The sequence below is a fragment of the Gobio gobio genome (genome assembly GCF_949357685.1).
Source record: "Gobio gobio genome assembly, chromosome: 24".
In the NCBI taxonomy this organism is placed as follows: domain Eukaryota; kingdom Metazoa; phylum Chordata; class Actinopteri; order Cypriniformes; family Gobionidae; genus Gobio; species Gobio gobio.
Window position 1 is genome coordinate 23,909,273 of NC_137120.1, and position 21,430 is coordinate 23,930,702.

A 21,430-nucleotide genomic window follows, 5' to 3' on the forward strand; every position below is an offset into this window, starting at 1 on the left:
GGTTACATTTTATCTTTCGTTAAATATTGTTTGTTTATTAAACTGAGAGTAGTAGCAGGTTCAGCCAGTTTATTCAACCTGAAGAAATGTTGGTTGCACTTTATTTTTGATATTAATATTGTATTTGTATTATTTTAATGTTGAAAAACAACAGCAAAAGTAGCAGGTACACCTACTATTAATTAAACCTGAAGAGAAGTTAGTTGCACTTTATTTTTGATATTAATATTGTAATATTATTATGTTGGAAAACAAAAGCAGAAGTAGCAGGTTAAAGGTGAACTATGTAGGATTTTTGCAGTAAAATATCCAGAAACCACTAGGCCAGTGTTATATATTTTGTTCAGTTGAGTACTTAGAATATCCCAAATGTTTTCAACTATTTGTAAATCGTGAGAAATTTGCTATTTTAACCACGGAACCGGGACGTGTGAGCTATGGGTGTGAGGGAGTCGCCTGTCGATTGCGTCATATCTGCGTCACCCTCGGTCTCCGGTTTTATTCAATGAAACACTTTACTTTCACTGCAGTGGAACAAGTGTCACAGCAGCCGCCGAGCGAACGTTATAACTTCCTTTTCAACACACTCAGATATATCTAATACGATAAACAGTTGCGTTACCTCAAACTCATAACTGGAAGTGGCTCCGGCAACCGTGTCATAATAAAAGTCCCGCCAGCGACTATGCCATAATAACAGTCCCGCTCTTCAATCGCTCCTGCGGCCTTGCTCAGCTCCACAACACTCGCTCCTGCTCTGCTTCAGACTACAGTAATGTTAATAATCGCATCCATGAACATGATTTCTGCCCGAGTCCTATCCTGACTGTTTCCCACCGGCTGTGAGCTGAAGACCACATGTCCCGAGATTCTGCGCTCAAACGTGCCGTCATCAAACTACGCCTTTGTTTTGAACAGGCGACCTCTAGTGGACGGAAAAGTTACATAGTGTAGCTTTAACCTACTGTTGAAATGTTGGTTGCACTTACTGTGCTTTTATTGAAAATGTATTGAATATTGAAAATGAGAGCAGAAAAGGTTAACTTCCTGTTAATTCAACCTAAACTGTTGGTTGCACTTTATTCAAATAAAATTTTAATGCATTTGCCATTAATTGTTGTTTACTTGTTTGTGTTTATATCCATAATTAATTGATACCTGATTCCCTTACAAGAAACAAAAGGAATCTAGGAAACTTCACCTGCAATGACCAGTATCCAGATATTTATTTCAGTCACACAATTTTTGGCTAAAAAGTTACTGAATCGATTTCAAGTCACTGAATCGTTTCGGATCGTATCGTTCTAAATGAACCAACATCGTCCTTGAATCGTATCGACAACCTCAAATCGTGATACGAATCGAATCGTTGTTAAAACGAATCGTTACACCCCTACAAAAATGCATGATTTACAATACCAATGTTGTATATGCAAGCCCAATGTCACTCTGGGAAGCCGTGTATGTATGTATGACAACAACTGACCTGACATTTAGTGACTTCCAGCCCAAACACCACAAATGTCACACACTGCCACAGTACAATACAGCTCAACACACATCAGATCACTCGCTTCATGGTCTACAACAATCTCACACCGGGACTGACTCACGCACTGAGCTACAAAAACAAACAGAAACAGACCCATTTCCAGGTTTGAATATATGTGGAGAGTTTGCTTAGGGTCTCATCCAGTGACAGTAAATAAAAGTTGAGATGACTCTGTCATGCTGAGGCATTTTCTTGTGCCGGGTTTGCTGACATTAGAGAGAATGTGTGGATGAAGTTATCAAAATGTTAGCAAAACAGCTGAAATAGCACCTTTGTATTAACTTAGTCTCAGATATTTCTCCCAAAATTCCTACAGAGACCTACATTGTTGACATACAGTAAGAGTTAGAGAGAGCAATAGTTAGTCAAACGCTAGCAAAAGTTAAAGTCGGCATGAAACGGAAGTTGAGATCGTCTTTTTCTCCTTATTGTGACGTATATCCGAGTGAAACGGCTTCTGAAATTAGAAAAAATGTAGGGCGAGGCTTGATTTCATCCTTCGGGAATTGATTGGATCGTTGGAAGTTGGGCGTTTCTAACAAAATGGAAGCAGATTTAAAGTTTGCACTCAGTTGTGGAGAAAAACTCAATCTATCTCTTAAATAAATGTATTTTCTCTCTAAATATTTTCTACATATGTTACTGAGCATATTTCCCCACTTTTCGCGGGTTTATGCTATAGATTGTACTTATTTTAAGCCTTTTATGGCTTTATTTCTGTAAAGCTTTTTTCTCAGCTCTCCCTTATAAGGGGGCGCGCCGTAAGCGCGTTCACACGCTGCATTCCTCAGTGCGAGTCGTCACGATAAGCTGTTCGTCCGACTATATTGAGTAATTTTTACATAAAAAAAAGCTTTTATTTCTCATATATTTCTCTCTTTTTGCCTCAAGTCCTTCTTGAAGAAGGTATTGTGTATACCGAGAAAAATGCACCTAACCACGATCAGTGACATGTTTCTGAGAGGAGGTGCAGAAACGAGACGGGGCGATAACCCCGCCCTCGCGCCATAGCACATGACCGGGAGAGAAGAGAGGTCGTTTCGATGGGGGAGGGAAAGTTAACATATTTGATTAAAGATTATAAGTGTAAATTAATTTTTAAAAAATGATGAAGTGCACAGATAAATTAGTTATAGTAAACACTACAATATTAATATAAAAATACAAATTGTAAAATTTGATTTCATGCCGCCTTTAACAAAGCAGCAGGTGTAGCACGTTGTCCAATGGATTGAATGTAGTTTTGGAGACCCTTCCTAAACTTTCCCTCTCTTTTAACACTAAGTAAGACAGTGATAATTCCAGTCTCTTAATATATTAAAAATGAATGTCTCTTTCTTAAACGTTGCTGATAAAAGGCGTGGTTTTTGCAGTGTGACTCAGATGCTTAATTCCTTTGGATGAATAAACAGAAACAAAACCATTGTTGGCCTACACTAAGAACTTAGAGCTATGGTTAGCAAAATGCTAACAAATTGTTAACAAAACAGCTAAAAAAAATGTACCTTTATTGCCTCAGATTTTCTACTAAAATTTCTTCAAAGAGGCCTAAAGTATTAACATACAGTAAGAGTTTTAGAGAGAGAGCAATAGTTAGCAAAATGCTAGCAAAAGTTAGCAAAGCAGCAGATGTAGCACATTTGTCTCAGATATGCTTATCCTAAAATTCCTTTGGATGAATAAACAGAAACAAAATCATTGTTGGCCTTCAGTAAGAACTTAGCTATAGTTAGCAAAATGCTAACAAGTGGTTAGAAAAACAGCTATAGAAAATTGCACCTTTATGTCTCAGATGTTTCTCCCAAAATTCCTACTAGAGACCTAAATTGTTGATATACAGTAAGAGTTAGAGAGAGTGATTAGCCAAACGCTAGCAAAAGATAGCAAAGCAGCAGATGTAGCACCTTTGTCTTAGGTGGTTATCTTAAGTGTCCTTTGCAGGAATACAAATAAACGGAACCATTGTTGACACACAGACAGAAATTAGAGCTAGAGAAAATGCTAGCAAAATATTAGCAAAACAGCTGAAATAGGACCTTTGTATGAGCTTTGTCTAAGACGCTTCTCCTAAAATTCATAAAAAGACACCTAAATTGCTGAAATGCAGTAAGACTTATACAATAGAGAGAACAATAGTTAGCCAGCCAACTCCAGCACAAGTTAGCAAAGCAGCAGACATAGCACCTTTTTCTCAGATGATAGGCTATTAGACAAATAAAAAGAAAAAATTGTTGCCATGCAGTAAGAGTTTAAGCTTGTTAGCAAAGCAGTGGATGTACTGTATAACTTTTATATCAACTTCCCAGACATTTCTTCTAGACTTCCTTAGGACAAATCTAAGAAATTAGACAGTTGTTGACACACAGTAAGAACTATAGTTAGCAAAAATCTAGCAAACATTAGAGTAACAAATCATCTGAGAAGGCACATTTGTATTAACTTAGCCTCAGATTTTTCTCCTAAAATTATGTTAGGCAAATAAGGCCCAAGAGACAATGGTTGACATGCAAGTTTAGAGCTATAGTTAACCTAATTGTAGCATAGCAAAACGTCTCGGTTACGTATGGTAACCCTCGTTCCCTGAAGGAGGGAACGGAGACGTACGTCGGACGTACCGACGAATTGGGATCACTTCTGGGAGCCCCTATCAGCTTCGAGCTATCTAGAACCGGCCAATGAACAATTGGCGTGCGAGATTTGCATCTCGCGCTCCGCCCCGCGCCGCGGGTATAAACAGGAAGCGAGAGCGAATGCACGCTGTTTTTCACTGAGGAGCCACACGTAGTGGCTCGACCTGCAGTGATGGTACAGCAACTGTGGCGACGGGACGTACGTCTCCGTTCCCTCCTTCAGGGAACGAGGGTTACCATACGTAACCGAGACGTTCCCATTCAGTCGGTCACGTTCGACGTACGTCGGACGTACCGACGAATTGGGATCCCCTATGGAAAACGCCATAGTTACTACCACTTCCAGCGCCCAGCGATGAGCCCCACGGACCCCGATCTGATGCGGGCGGGTAGGTTCACGCAGGGAGAGTCCAAGCTGCTGTTCCGCAAGACCCATTCAGCTGACTGTATTGGATAACGCTGGGAAAGCGTGCCTGTGAGGGCAGCTGCGGAAGCCACATCATGCCCAGAGGGAGTTAACATGTGGAGAATACAAGTATGGGCTGGCCGTGGGCAGCACAACATACGGAAGTCCCAGGGGTGGCCCCGGCCAATTAGGAGGGAGACAACACGTACCTGGGACGGCAGAGGAACTCTGCCGAGGGAAAGACACGGGCTCGCCGTAGGGAGCCGTACCGTGGAAGAATACACATATGGGACCGCCGTGGGGGTCACTACATACGGAACCCAGCCTAACACAAGTTCCACCAATGCATACGAGTGTTAGACCTGGCGTCGAACGCTCCGCCACGTCCGACTGCCGCGGGTTGCGGAGGACTCAACAGGGTTCGCCGTACCGGGGAACTCGACTGGAGCAGAATAAGCGCACCCATCCGTCTACCATAGGGGAGGGAATGGCGCAGCAAGCCGACACTAGAACAGGCATTTCGGTGTTACTGACTATGGGAAGTGAGCACACAGGAAGATACCGGCTCTACACGGAGGCTATAGAATCTAGCGAACGTGTTAGGTGTCGCCCAGCCCGCAGCTCTACAAATATCTGTCAGCGAGGCGCCACGAGCCAGCGCCCAGGAAGAGGCAACACCCCTAGTGGAGTGGGCTCTTAACCCGAGCGGGCAGGGCACGTCTTGGGACTGATAAGCCAAGACGATGGCATCCACTATCCAGTGGGCCATCCTCTGCTTGGAGACAGCCTTTCCCTTCTGCTGTCCTCCGTAACAGACGAAGAGCTGCTCTGAGGTCCTGAAGCTTTGCGTTCTGTCCACGTAAGTCCGGAGAGCACGGACGGGACAGAGAAAAGCTAGGGCTGGGTCTGCCTCCTCCGAAGGCAGCGCTTGCAGGCTCACCACTTGGTCCCGGAAGGGAGTAGCGGGAACCTTGGGCACGTATCCAGGCCGGGGTCTCATGATCACATGAGAGTTACCGGGCCCGAATTCCAGGCACGATTCGTCGACCGAAAATGCCTGCAGGTCCCCTACCCTCTTGATGGAGGCCAACGCAATCAGGAGTATAGTCTTTAACGACAGGATTTTCAACTCAGCTGACTGCAGAGGCTCAAAGGGTTCTCTCTGTAGTGCAGTAAGCACCAGAGCTAAGTCCCAAGAGGGTATAGAGGGAGGACGAGGCGGATTTAATCTCCTCGCTCCCCTAAGGAACCTGACGATCAGATCGCGCTTACCTTGAGATTTCCCATCTACGAGCTCATGATTAGCGGCGATAGCGGCGACATAGACCTTGAGGGTGGAGGGAGACAGCCTTCGCTCCAACCCATCCTGTAGAAAGGTAAGCACAGATGCGATCGAACATCTTCGGGGGTCTTCTCGGCGAGAAGAGCACCAATCGACGAACAGGTTCCACTTCAACGCATAGAGGCGCCTCGTAGAGGGGGCTCTAGCGGAAGTGATGGTGTCAACTACCGCTTGCAGTAGGTCACCTAGAACCTCCGCATCCCGTCCAGGGACCAGACATGGAGTTTCCAGAGGTCTGGACGCGGGTGCCAAGGGTGCCCCGTCTCTGAGTCAGGAGGTCCTGCCTCAGAGGAATGGGCCAGGGAGGTGCTGTCGCAAGGAGCACTAGTTCCAGGAACCAAGTCCGGTTGGGCCAATACGGAGCGACCAACAGGACCTGCTCCTCGTCCTCCCTGACTTTGCACAGTGTCTGCGCAAGAAGGCTCACTGGGGGAAACGCATACTTGCGTTCTTCCCGGGGCCAGCTGTGGGCCAGGGCATCCGACCCGAGGGTCCCCTCGGTCAAGGAATAAAACCACTGACAGTGGGTCGTCTCTGGGGAGGCAAACAGGTCTACCTGTGCGGCCCCGAAACGACTCCAGATTAGCTGGACCGCCTGGGGATGGAGTCGCCATTCTCCCGGAAGTACCTGCTGACGTGACAGCTCGTCGGCCGCACGATTGAGCAGGCCCGGAATGTGAATAGCATGAAGCAACCTCAGATGCTTCTGACTCCATAAGAGGAGATGGCGGGCGAGTTGCGACATGCGACGGGAGCGTAGACCACCCTGTTTGTTGATGTACGCTACGGCCGCAGTGTTGTCCGTCCGGACCAGAACGTGCTTGCCTCTGAGCGGCACTTTGAAGCGGCTGAGTGCAAGACGAACTGCTAACAACTCGAGGCAATTGATATGCCATTGCAGCTGAGGCCCCGTCCACAGGCCCGAAGCTGCAAGCCCGTTGTACGTGGCACCCCAACCCGTGGATGAGGCATCCGTGGAGACAACGGAGTGCCTGGACACTTGTTCTAGGGGGACTCCCGCCCGGAGAAACAAAGGGTCCGACCACGGGCCGAAGGTTTGGCGGCACCTCGGAGTCACTTGGACGCGGAGGGAACCGCTGTGCCACGCCCATCTCGGGACTCGATCGAGTAGCCAGCGTTGAAGCGGTCTCATATGAAGCAATCCGAGCGGCGTTGCTGCAGCTGCGGATGCCATATGCCCCAGGAGCCTCTGAAAATGTTTCAGTGGAACCGCTGTCCTGCCTTTGAACGAATTCAGGCAGTTCAACACCGACTGGACGCGCTCCTCGGTGAGGCGCGCAGTCATGGCGACCGAGTCTATCTCCATACCGAGAAAAGAGATCCTCTGCGTGGGGCAGAGTTTGCTCTTCTCCCAGTTGACCCGAAGTCCCAACTGGCTGAGGTGACTGAGCACCTTGTCCCTGTGTTCGCACAACTGCCCTCGCGACTGGGCAAGAATCAGCCAGTCGTCGAGGTAGTTGAGGATGCGAACACCATGCTCTCTCATGGGAGCAATGGCCGCCTCCGCAACCTTCGTAAAGACACGGGGCGAGAGGGACAGGCCGAAGGGTAAGACACGGTACTGACATGACCGTCCCTCGAACGCGAAGCGCAGAAAGGGCCGGTCGAGGGGAAACGAGAATGAAAGTACGCGTCCTTCAGGTCGATCGCTGCAAACCAATCTTGGGGACGGACGCACCTGAAGATGTGCTACTGCGTTAGCATTCTGAACGGCAGCCTGTGAAGGGACCGTTTCAAGAATCGCAGGTCCAAGACCGGCCATAACCCGCCGCCTTTCTTGGGTACAATGAAGTACGGGCTGTAGAACCCGGACCTCATATCGGCTGGAGGGACCGGCTCCATCGAGTCCTTCGCCAGTAGGACTGCGATCTCCGCCCGGAGCACGGGGGCGCTCTCCTTCGCTACTGGGAAGTGAACGCCCCCAAACTTAGGGGGACGCCTGGTGAACTGAATCGCATAGCCGAGTCTGATGGTACGGCCCCGAGACGGGCTGGGAAGCTCTAGCCAGGCTTCCAGACACCAAGCAAGGAGATTAACCACAGACGTACCCGCAGCGGGGCAGCGACGCGGAATGCAGGGATCCGACTCGGACGGCATGGAGCGGCCCGAAGTGGGATCTGAGTGTGCTGTGCAACACTTACCTGCGTCCGCGGAGGGGGCGTGCGAGTGTGGGGAGGCCGCTTGAGTGCGTTCCCACAGCCGGCGCCCCCTGCTGGCGAAGGGAGAGGCGTCTGAGGGTGGCGAGGCATGGGAGCGTCGACCACCGCCAAGCGCGCTCCCAAATGAAGGAGGGGCTGAGCGTGGCAAGGCTTTGTGGCGTTGCGCACGGTCTGCCTCACCTCCTTCCTCAGCGGGGAACAAGAGTGGTGAGGCATAGCGTCGTGCACTGTTGTCCACGCACCGCTGAGAAGAGGGGAATGAGAGTGGCGAGGCTTTGTAGCGTCACACACTGCCATTCTCGCCCTCTTGTGGGGAGGGGAATGAAAGCGGCGAGGCTCTGTAGCGTCACACACTGCCATTCCTGAACTCCCGAGACCCCGAGGTATTGGAACTGCTCTTTTTTTTTTTTTTTTTTGTACCACTGGCTGTTTTTAACATCAGTGGCGGAACAGAATTACTAATGGTTTTCCACCCGGCCCTCCTCCGGGGAAGAACAGTTCCAGACCAAATCCGGGTCAATTGTGTTTCTGGACCAGGGTGGACATCGTCTAGCCAAGGGCCAGCGCTGTGCGCAGCTCAACCTCAGCTCAGAACTACCCTCGTGCACTAAGCAGGGCGGAGGTGGCCTGCCAGTGGCACTGCCACCCCACCGATGAGGGTAGTGAGAGAGAGGAAAACTTTATACAGATTATGGCCCTATTGGTGTTCCATATTTTGGCACCAATAGTTCCACAATGCCAAAGCCTTCCAATGCACATCCGAAAAAAGGCAAGGGGCAGGCAAGGCGATTTACGCGTTGCACCATGCCTCAGCCATCCGGGAAAGCATGGCTGTCAAGTATGAATCTGATTCAGCACGAGCGCCCACTATTACGGTGGGAATCTCAGCATCATCTTCATTTTCAACACATAACAGCCCTCTCTCCGATGCAGCGATTGACATCTGTCCTCTGCTAGAGCCCCAAATGAAATGCTAGGTCCCCTTTCAAGGACCAGCAATCCCATCTGTAAGCTACCAGCAGACACGTGAGACAGTGGGCGTGGCCGTGAGACGGCACACGGCGCGCTGATCACTCAAGCCCTTATGAAAAAGGCAAGACGAACAGCGCGCCGACGTGGCCATGCTCTCGTGAGAGAGCATAGACCACCCACGAACACAGTCTCAACATGCTTGCGATGCGATAGAGGAGTGAGGGGCCCACAGAGATGTACGCGGCGGGGAAGCCTCACTGTAATCCTCAGGCCACCCAGGCTTATCAGCCAAAATAGTCCCCCCTCTGGTGCACCAGAAAAGAGACTAGATCGGGGTATAAGCGAAGGGACTCAACCCCGTTTGAGGCATCATAGTCTCGACCGCGCATCGGAGGCGCCGAGTGACGCGCGCAGAGTTGCCGTGGCAACCCGCGCTGTCACCCGGCAGCCAGACGGCACACGGCGCGCTGAACACTCAAACCCTCACGCGGAAGGTGAGATGACCAGCGCGTCGACGTGATCCCGTTCCCCTGGGAGAACATGGATCACCCACGACACAGTCTCAACATGTTTATGCGAGAGGGATCGTGGCCGTCAGGACAGGAAACAACCGCATCCAGAAACGCACGGGTGGAATGCCATCTTGAAAAAGACGCAGCGTCACCCGTGTACTCTTTTGTGAGGAAACGCTCTGTGCTGAAGCACTCAGGGGGAAACGCGACAGCGCACGGGATTGTAGTGCAGCCCGTGCCTGTACTCAATACAGGAAAACGCCCAAACCAGACCAACAGAAATTTGTTGCTGTGAAAACAGCAGTTTTCTCTGTTGCGCAGAGGCAGCTGATGAGTCTTCCGCGGTCCCGCTGGAATGTGCCGTCTCTCCAACACGCGTTTCTCCTCTTCTCCGGTTCTTTCAAACTCTTTAATGTCTTGCTGATAGCAGCGAACTCAATTTGAGTCGTCTTCATCTGCCGTGTGGCTCCGAAGTGAATGACAGCGTGCATTCGCTCTCGCTTCCTGTTTATACCCGCGGCGCGGGGTGGAGCGCGAGATGCAAATCTCGCACGCCAATTGTTCATTGGCCGGTTCTAGATAGCTCGAAGCTGATAGGGGCTCCCAGAAGTGATCCCAATTCGTCGGTACGTCCGACGTACGTCGAACGTGACCGACTGAATGGGAACAGTTGTTACAGACCGTCTATAGCAACTTTGGATGTTTCTCCTATGATTTTCTGGATAAATAAAAAGAGACCAAACTTATTTTCAGATATTTCTTCAAAAACTTCTTTGGGCAAATAATAAGAGACCCAAATGAGACAAGTAAAATGTTAGCAAAAGTTAGCAAAGCAGCTGATGTAGCAACTCATCTCAGACTAAACTCATCTCATCTTAATTTCTTTGGACAATTACAAAGAGACCCAAATGAGACAATTGTTGACGTACAGTAAATGTTTGGAGCTATAAAATCTGCTCTCTGAAAAATCGGATTGAAGCCGTTTGAGGCGTTATTGAGATCTCTCTTGAAACTCTAGGTGTGACATGAGATTATGGGGTCTTTTTCTCAAGAGAACCATCTGAGAAGCATACGTTAGGAACCATTTGCTCTCCATTTAATATCAATGCTGTTTAGGAAAATGCATGTTCCCATGAGATGTTGAAGTTGTTCTTTTGTGATTTTTCTTTCCAGTGGATTGAATTTAGTTTTGGAGAACCTTCCTAAACTTTTCCCTCCCTTTTAACACACAAGTATGACAGTGACACATTCCAGTCTCTTAATATATTAAAAATTAATGTCTCTTTCTTAAACGTTGCTGATAAAAGGCATGATTTTTGCAGTGTGAGTCTGCTACTGAGTGTTGACCCAGATTCTGAGGTAATATTCAAGTCACATCCAGCTTGATCATTTTCAAGCTCCTCTATCTGAGACAGTGTACGCCGGCTCTGTCGTACGGCATAATCTTAAAAAATAGAGAAGCCTTTATAAGATCTGGTTGCATTATTAATGGATCCTCAGTCTGTTGTGGCTCTGAATAGTATTTTTATATGTGCTTGATTGAGCGTGGATATCTCAAACGGTTGAGTTAAAGTTTGGGACGTACCTTTCGGCCGAGCTGTCCGGCTCAATGAAGCGTATAAGAGGGGGTGCAGAGAGGGTCTCCGTCGCAAATATTCCACCTTGTAGCTGAACCCCAAACCCATTGAGAGGGTCTCCTCTCAGAGTGATCACACTGGACTCTGTGTGGACTATTTGACCGCCAGGGCCCACAGAACTTGAGGCTAAAGACACGGCTAAACAGAGAGAAATATCATAAATGTACTGGATGTAACCCATTAAGGTGCCATTCACAGAACATGTTTTAACAATTTAAAAACATGAGGCACAGGAAAATGGAATACATTTTTTAAAAAAAAGTTGAACTAATTTTAACTGTCGTTTTAAAGGGGTCATGAATTGAGAAATCAACTTTCCCTTGAGCTTTTGATATATAAAAGGTCATGGTAATATAAGAATATCCTGTAAGTTTCAGAGCTGAAATCTTCCTTGTTTGTCAAAGAAAAGCTTTTATAGACACCAGGCCCAGCAAACGATCGATTTCAGAATGTGCCACACCTTGACGTCATTGTGTGGTGAAACACCGCCTCAACAGAAAAAGAACAACACCTGATTCTGTAGCCCCGCCCACCAACTCGTACCACTAACATGACATAGGCCTACACAGAGCTAAACCGCATCAAATTTCTAAGCAGTAAACATACCACATAAGCTTCATTCGGATTCTAATATTATGAATGCATGGATTAACTTTATTTATTTAACTTTATAACTGGATTTATTTATTTTAATGAATATTCAGCTCACGTGGGGAAGACATTGCACATCTGTTCCTTCATTTAACCACGGATTCGTTTGTAAACAAGAGACTGGATTTGCAGACAGGATGAGATTACGTGAATGAATGAAGCAACACACTAATGTGAGTAAAACATGTTTTTACAACTTAAATAGTGAAATAATATTCCTTTCTTGATGTGCATTGTTCACTCTCTTGACTTGATGTGTGTGTGTGTGTGTGTGTGTGTGTGTACGGTTCGCGGTAATATTCACCGATCGGGCAGGCCAAGTAACGTTAATAAAAAACATTCCAATCAGTCGCGGGTGGATGAGAGATGAATCATTGTGTTTGTTTTATAAAGACATTTTGCGAGCCCTGTGGGCGATTCATTCCGGTTGCCGCTTCTCCACACGCTTTCAAAACAATTCCCACATGCACTGACAGGAGAGCTGAAGCTCATTAAATATGCAAATCTTATCCAATCCTAGCCGTAGGCATTTACTTCTAATTCTTCAGTGCGGCACGCCCATAAAAACTGAGCGTTTCTTAAGAGAGCCTCAAAACCAGGGCAGAAAATAGCCTATTACTTATTCATTATGATATTTTTGAATATAAAAACTACGCAAACGTCATAAGTTGACCTCAGACAACAGCCAGTTCATGACCCCTTTAACATAAAAGTCATGCACGAGATGCTGCAAAAGACACCATACACAAACGCAATGGTCGAATGTGCTGTTTACACAAATAAACAGTGGCAAAGCAGTGCAGTTGAGTGCAAAAATGTATTCTGTATGAACAGTCCCTAAAAGTAACACTTTCAAAACCTAGTGAAAAATCTATCCAAGATGGAGGAACGAAGCGAGATGTGTTGTTAGTGCTTTGTGTTGTTACCTTAGCAACATCCTAACATCTCTACCAGTAAATTTTTTTTATTAATAGATAAAAACAGTTGAATAAAAAGACTATTAACCCAAATGTTAGTGTTCACAGCGTTTCTAAGACCAAAGTATACTTCACTTTTTACGTGTATGCGCAGGTCACACATGCGCATAAAATTTTTTTGCAGTTACTCGTAACTCGTGGCGAGAGATTGCTCAAAACTGCGCATGCGTTGAACGCCTGTGTACGCGTACGAGTCAAAAGAGGTATACTTTGCAAGGCGGTTCAACTGTGCAACTTTGGCTTAACGGTGCTTATAGTACTGTGTTGTTAGCTTAGCAACATGCTAACATCTAATATAATATTAAAGCTAGACTGTGAATCTTTTTTAGTTTATTCTTAGCTAAAAACACAGTTCTTTCAAAAATATATGTGCTCATTAATGTATATTTACTTCTTTCAAGTAATAAAGTATTCTCGTAAGTTTATATTATGCCATTGAAAATACATATGGGTGAGGGGTTCAAATGCGGGTTGCCATGTTGCCCCTCCATCTTGAAAGTACATTAGCCAAAGAGGGACATACCCATAAATTCAAGCTTCGCCTTTCGCGTTTTAACACTCGATGGCACCGTGTCGAATGTGAACGAGGTCGAACTGGAAGCCATGTTAATCTTGGACTAATTCGGCCATCGTAGGAGTTAAAACGAAATCGGAATTGAGAGGAACAGAAACTAATATTCACTGGATGGTCATATACCTTTTCACCGCTAGATGGGAGAAAATATCACACAGTGTAGCTTTAAGTCATAAATGTTATGCCCGATCGGTGTATAAACAACATTAAAAACTTGATTTTCACCACAAGTGCTCTTTAAATATTCAATATGATGAATTAAGAATGCTCATCAGATGTGTTTTTGCTTTATTTTTTTAACCAATTTATGAAGGTGTTGTAAACTGGCTTGTTCTATATTTGTGATATACTATCATATCATGCAACTTAGCTAGTTGTAAATGAAAAATAGCCCCCATCAATTTCAACAAATTTACGTTCAATACAGTCGCTGCATCCATTGAATTCACCATGTTTTCTCACTGACACAGCCATCCTGAGTTTCCCCACTTGTAATTACGAATTTGTGGTGGCATTCATGTGCGTTCAACCTGTAAATACGATCCTTCCATCATGACTTGAATGCACTATTAGACTATTGTGTAATTAGCTTAGCAACACGCTAACATCTAACTCTAATGGAATCAGTCAGGTGCATAGTCTTTTCATGAAGACATTTAAAAGCCTACGCAGAGCATTACAAATCATTCACTTATAAGACATAATTTAGTTAGTATGCTGTTTTCGACCGTTTCAAGAAGAAAATATCACACAATTAAAACCGATCTAGTCACCTACAGGAGCTTTTGAGCTCTTTTTTCCTCTGTCTTCTCTTTAGCATGGAGTTCCGCGGGCTCATGGGAGGAGCGGCCCGGGGTAGCGTGCTGGAACCCTGGCTGGTCATGCCCGATGTGGTTGTGGACCCAGGGGAGAAGTTTGTGCAGACTACCGCTAAGGAGAAGATAGTGGAAAACAGAGAGAAAGTCAGACGGTGTAACTGCATTAAAATAATATATATATATATATATATATATATATATATATATATATATATATATATATATATATATATATATATATATATATATATATATATATATATATATATATATATATATATATATATATATATATATATATATATATATATATATATATATATATATATATATATATATATATAAATAAAAGAGATGGCAATGGCCCAAGTGACTGAGTGGCTCACTGCAGGTTAATGATCCCTTGCTAGTCTTTGCAGATCTATCCAGTCCTCTAAGCATTTGTTATTTAAGGGGATGTTATATTCGATTTTGAGGAAACCACTGGGAGGTGGATGTCTGGGTTAAGAACAATTTTCCATATTAACATAATGCCTTTTTACATGTAAATGAAGATGGATGATAGAGAAATAGATTTCATGAAGAAAACATGAGTTGGTCATGAAAAACTAAAATATGACTGTTTTGGTGCAGGAAACCCAGACAAAATGACCAGACATTGCAAAATTGTGCTGTCACATTAGCAACATTTTGTGTGCAAATAAAGGTCCATTGCCAGGTTTCCAGCGCAATCGGGCCAATTGCGGCAGCTCAGTTTTAGTACCCAGTCTCGGACCAGTACCGGACTAAGTGTACCATTTCTGTTGGCGTGATTGTGGCCCAATGCCGGCAGTGTCAACTCTTTTTTGTACCCAGACTCGGGCCAGTACCGGGTAAGTGTTAATTTCTATTGGCGTGATTGTGGCCCAATGCCGGCAGTGTCAACTCTTTTTTGTACCCAGACTCGGGCCAGTACCGGGTAAGTGTTAAATTCTTGTCGGCATGATTGTGGCCCAATGCCAGCAGTTTTGGTAGCCAAACTCATGCAAGTATATTTGGTCCGGGGCCGAGTTACTTCTACCGGCCTGCCAGATCTGGGCCATTATCGGGCTGAACTGTTTTTGCTACCTGGGTTGTCTATTGACAGTAGTGTAGCGATGAACCAAGCACCTTTCATTTGGTCGATGTGGCTGTAATGAAGTTCTTTGTTCAGGGAAGAAGGAGGCATATAACTAGTTACTCCCCAACACTGACCGTTACACCCCTAATGGCATAAACCATTTATAATAAGCAATTCAACATTCTGTAAAAATATAAGAATTAACTAATTTGATTTCATGGTGATTTTAAATGACTGTATAGCATCCAGAAAATGCATCTCAAGGCCCATTTAAATAGTTATTTTTACTGCTTTCAAGAAAACGTCTCGGTTACGTATATATGTAACTCTCATTCCCTGAAGGAGGGAATGGAGACGTACGTTGGACGTCAACGACGAATTGGGATAACTTCTGGGAGCCCTATCAGCTTCGAGTGTATACAGAACGGGCCAATGGCCATTGGTGTGCGAGATTTGCATCTCACGCTCCACCCCGCAGCGCTGGTATAAATACAGAAGCGGATGCAGCGCACACCGAAATAGTGACTTGGCCATGCATTGATAGTACAGCAACTGTGGCGACGGGACATACATCTCCGTTCCCTTCTTCAGGGAACGAGGGTTACATACGTAACCGCGACGTTCCCTTTCAGCCGGTCACGTTCGACTTACGTCGGACGTCACCGACGAATTGGGATCCCTATGGAAAATGCCATGGCTGTTGCCACTTCCAGCGCCCTGCGTAAGCCCCTCAGATACCCCCCGAGACTACACCGGAAAGAGACAGTAGAGCAGACTCTGCCAAGGGAAAGACACAGGCTCGCCGTAGGGAGCCGTACCGTGGAAGAATACACATATGGGACCGCCGTAGGGGTCACAACATAAGGCACCTAGCTCAGCAGAGGGCACAGCACTGGAGTGCGCTTATGCTACTGGGCCTGGCGTCAGATGCTCCGCCACATCTGACAGCCGTATGGTGGTGAAGCAACTCAACAGGGTTCGCCTAGCTGGGGAACTTACTGGAGTAATAAAGCGCACTTATCCAGTCCATGATGAGCGGAATGGCACAGCAAGCCGACACTTAGAATGGGCACTTCGGTGTTACTGGCTGGTTAAAGCGAGCACACGGAAAGAAACCGGTTCTACAAGGAGGCTACAGAATCTAGCGAACGTGTTAGGTGTCACCCAGCCCGCAGCTCTACATATATCTTTTAGCGAGGCGCCATGCGCCAACGCCCAGGAAGAGGCAACACTCCTAGTGGAGTGGGCTCTCAACCCGAGCAGGCAAGGCACGCCTTGTGTATGGTACGCCAAGGCGAGGACATCCACTATCCAGTGGGCCATCCTTTGCTTGGAGACAGCCTTTCCCTTCTGCTGGCCTCCGTAACAGATGAAGAGCTGTTCTGAGGTCCTGAAGCTTTGCGTTCTGTCCATGTATAACCGCAGCGCGTGGACGGGACAGAGGAATGCCAGGGCTGCGTCTGTCTCCTCCAAGGGCAGCGCTTGCAGGTTCACCACCTGGTCCCAGAAGGGAGTGGTGGGAACCTTGGGCACATATCCGGGTCAGGGTCTCAGGATCACGTGAGAGGTGGCCAGCCCAAACTCTAGGCAAGATTCGTCGACCGAAAATGCCTGCAGGACCCTCTTAACGGAAGCCAATGCGGTCAGGAGCACTGTCTTCCAAGACAAGATGTTCAACTCTGCTGACTACAATGGTTCAATGGGTGCTCTCTGCAGTGCCGTTAGCACCAGAGACAAGACGTATTGCTAACAACTCGAGGCAGTTGATGTGCCATTGAAGTTGAGACCCGAAACTGCACGTCGTACGTCGAATGTGACCGACTGAAAGGGAACTCATCTTAAAAGGTGATAATTGTAACTGTAAAAATAATGTAATGTGGTTACATTTACAGTAATCCTGAGAGCTGGATGGGTTACTGGAAGCAGAGGTCCATGTCGATGTCTTGCAGTGACCAGGATGTTGAGAATGGCAGTAGTTCACACAGGGATCCCAGCAGTGCGGGTGGTCACTTTTCTGAACTTTCACTAAACACACAAAATGAATGACTAAATTGAGTTGAGAAATTAATAACATGCATTAATTACATAATGACAAAATAGTTAAAAACATTTTTATAAATACATATGCAGGTTTACACTCCAACTATGTGGCGTTCTTTCGATATTGTTCTCATTAATACTCATTTGAACACTGAAATCCATCATTTGGTTTCTTGAGGGTCTGTTGAAGTCGCATTCGAGTGATATTATCCGTCTCTAATACTGGTCTGTGGAAAATGAATGTGCATGCAAAACAATGAGAAAACTCATTAGCAAAACAGGCTAATGAAGTCCTGCTGCTAGAGGCAGGCCGTATAATTGAGTGCCTCTGTTTGTGCTTGTTCTCATTTGTTCTGCAGGACTGCAGTATCTCCAAGCACTCATAATGCAGTGGGTCTGACAGTAGCAGAAGACTGAATTTAAAAGACAGTACAATTTATTTGATAAATTAAACAAGCACACTTGAACAAGTAATTTATTACAGGACAGTGGTTCTGGACCCAGATTCTGGATGTAAAGTGGCGACCCAATGCATACAAAATTACAAAAAATATACAGATTTTTTTTTTTTTATATATATATTAATATTGGACTGCGGAATTTGTATATGTATTAATATTTGATAAATATTGGACTGTGGAAGCCCACCAACTAACAACATTATTAACAAAACATAGGCTGAATGTTACAAATTAATTATGACTGCCTCACAAGTGCGATCGACTTCTCATAACTGCAACTTTATATCTTGTAATTGTGATTATTTCTTTTAATTGCGACTTTAACTCATAATTGTGACCTTATAGGCCTTTTTCAAAGCAACACCATGACAGGTATGGAAGCGAGGCTTTGAGGGATAGGCATCTGCTGTAAAAGCTGCATCAGTCATACTTTTCCACAGCTCAAGTTGTCTGGAGTTTTTTGTCTACAAATTTTATTTTTTTTGGAAAGATATTTTTGCAGTGTTTCGTCAGTAGAACAATCCTTGTAATCTTGTAATTGGGACTTTATTTGTCATACTATCTTGAGACAGTGACTATCTTGTACTTGTAACTCATAATTGCTCATAATCGTATTTCTCATAATTGCAACTTTGTTTGACAAAATTGGACTTTATTTCTAATCGTAATTGCAACTATATCTCATGATTGGGACTTTATTTTAATTGCAACTATATCTCATAAATGCAACTTTATCGTAATTGTGACTATATCTCATAAATGTGATTGTAATTGCGACTATCTAATTGCGACTTTATCATGATTGCGACCATCTCATAAATGCGACTAACGTAATTGACTATATTTCATAAATGGATTATCGTAATTGCAACATTATCATAAATGCGACAATCTCATAAATGTGACTTTATCCTAACTGCAACTATATCTAATAAATGTGACTATTGTAATTGCGACTATCTCATTGCAAATGTATCGTAATTGCAACTATCTCGTAAATGCGACTTTAACGTAATTGTGATTATATCTTATAAATGTGACTATCACAATTGCCACTATATCTCATAAAAGTGACTTTGTAGTAATTGTGATTATATCTCATGATTGCGACTATCATAAATGCGGCTATCTCATAAATGTGACTTTATCCTTGTGACAAGCAGGGCGGGCGAGAGCTGTGAGAGAACGGCGCGATGCTGGTGGTTTGATAGCTAATGACCGCCACCTGCGCCTCACACCGGTCTCGTTTCTCTCACGGAGGAGCTACGGCGGCATAAAAGGAGGAGTGGCGACAGTGAAGGACGAGAGAGGACCAGGCCTGTTTATTTTTGATTAAAGTGTTGAATGTTCCCCAGTTCCCGCCTCCTTCTTCCCATAACATCGAACTGTGTTACAATCCTAATTGCGACTATATCTCATAATTGCTCATTTATCGTAATTGCGACTATATCTCATGATTGTGACTTTATCGTTATTGCAACTTTATCATAAATGCAACTTTTTTGAAATCTCATGATTGCGACTATCTCTCTTAAATGTGACTTTATTGTAATTGTGACTATACAGTATCTCATAACTGTTACTTTATTGTAATTTTCTTACCATCAGAAGCCTGTATGCCTAGCAGGCAGCTAGTTTCAGGGCCGGCGTTTGCTATAGGCGAGCTAGGCGGTTGCCTAGGGCGACAAATGTGTTGGGGGCGCAGCCAGGCGCCCTCTAGTGGCGCCCTTAAACTTACTTCCCATTAAGCATAGAATTAAAACAAGCGAAATAAAACATACTGTTTATTAAACATGATCATCCTTGGGCGCCCCCTCAGCCGCACGTTTAATTACTTAACCTGATTATTAGATTGAATTGAAAGTGAATATTGTCTAGCACAGGCTGTCAGGCAAGTGCTCAGCACTGGCGCGTTCTTCAAAAATGAACCGGTCTAAACCCTCGAGTAAGTTACACAGGGACGGAAAAAGAGAAAGGCAGACGATCAAAAGAAAGCCCAGTATAGAGGTAAGTCTTCTCATCTCAGCCATAAAGGTGTCAAACGAAATAAATTTAGTTCGTATTATCGATATTATCAACTAATATTGGACGGCATTGGACGTTTTATTGCTGTCACTAAGCTATCACTAGCTAGCTAGTTATCTACATATTTCTACGCATTTCACTGACAATAAGGAAATCCAGACGAGCCAAATTTTAATGCTGCGTCAATTTTGAAGGTGAATAGAAATGCCAGAAACAACTGTTCATCTTTTATTATTTAAGATAGGGATAGAGCTACAAGAACTTATATATTTTAATTTTGTAGTGGTAAGTACAGTGTATCCATAATAGCACTTTTGTTTGTAGAGGGTATAGTTAATCCAGTTTATGGGTCATAATTTGCTTAAGTGTCTTTACAGGTGCTTAAGAGTGTTTTTGCACAGTTTATGGAGTTCATATTTGGTAAATATCCTTGAACATTCTTTCTAGCATTTGTGTATGACCAATTTATTGCAGTTGATCCTTCAAGTCTTAACTTTCTTGATTAAGTGTTGGAGTGACTATAAAAGCATTTTTGTTTGTTCATCCATAGTTTGAGTCATAATTTGTTAAATATCCTCCAACTTTCTTTGTAGCATTTTTGTATGTGCAATTTATTAGAGTGTATCATTTAAGTCATAATTAGCTTTTTAAGTCTTGGAGTAACAATAGGAGCATTTTTGTTTATATAGTTTTTATAAATACTTAACCCATTTGTGCACATTTTTTTCTGAATGGCATGTTCTGCATTTATTTTCCCCAGGTTTTTGTATTTTTTCTTGAAAATCGTATTTGAATCTGTGGCAACTATAGTTGCCGGTGGGCAAATATGTTGTATGCACCCCTTCAATGTCAAATATGAATAAGAGGAGAACATTTAGCATCTAACTCAAAATAACTGCTTTCAACAGATCAATCTTTATTCATAATCAAATTTATTATGTTTGACTAAGTATACTAAAAACTATAGATCTGTTGTAAGATGTGTTTTGTTTGGATGATTCTAGAGACCTTCATGATTATGTTGATATATATATGTCAACAAAAAATACTTATTAGTAACATGAAAATTACCTTTCTTTGGGAGGGTTTGCCTTCGTTGTGCTCCCTGGAAGTAGGGGTAGGAAGTTGGCAGTCTCATGTGACAGGAAGGAAGTTAATATATATTTTTTTTCTTGCAATCCTTTATTTGGTTGTCTGCTTGTGTGTCATTAAGATATACAACATGGATAATATCTAGAAAAATACTTACAGAAGGAAAATGACAACTATACACTGGCAACTATAGTTGCCGGTGGGCTTAACAATTAGAGGGGGGGGGGGGGCGCAAAACTCAATCTCGCCTAGGGCAACCAAAGAGCTAGAGCCGGCCCTGGCTAGTTTGTTAGTCCACTAGAAACTAGCCACCAAAACACAGTACCACCTCGAGATGGATTTTCCAACAGGGTATTAATGTGAAATGCCCTAACTAAATTATGTGACATTCAAAAACTTAGCTTAGCTTTACCCTCCTCCATCTCTGGAAAACCATAAGAAGCTTTAAAACGCTTGGGGGGA

General features: G+C 44.4%; 1 protein-coding gene across 3 annotated transcripts in view; it reads right to left on the reverse strand.

Moving 5' to 3' along the window:
* grip2b (glutamate receptor interacting protein 2b) overlaps nt 1-21,430 on the reverse strand; it is a 293,833-nt gene that overhangs the window by 29,786 nt on the left and 242,617 nt on the right. For 2 of the 3 annotated variants that reach the window (XM_079807130.1, XM_079807132.1), the window contains exons 10-12: nt 17,235-17,375; nt 14,211-14,363; nt 11,180-11,369 (exon numbers count right to left, since the gene is read on the reverse strand). In XM_079807130.1, the coding sequence (XP_079663256.1) occupies nt 11,180-11,369; nt 14,211-14,363; nt 17,235-17,375 (484 nt within the window). The remainder of the gene's footprint in view (nt 1-11,179; nt 11,370-14,210; nt 14,364-17,234; nt 17,376-21,430) is intronic. The other variant, XM_079807131.1, reaches the window with a different exon arrangement.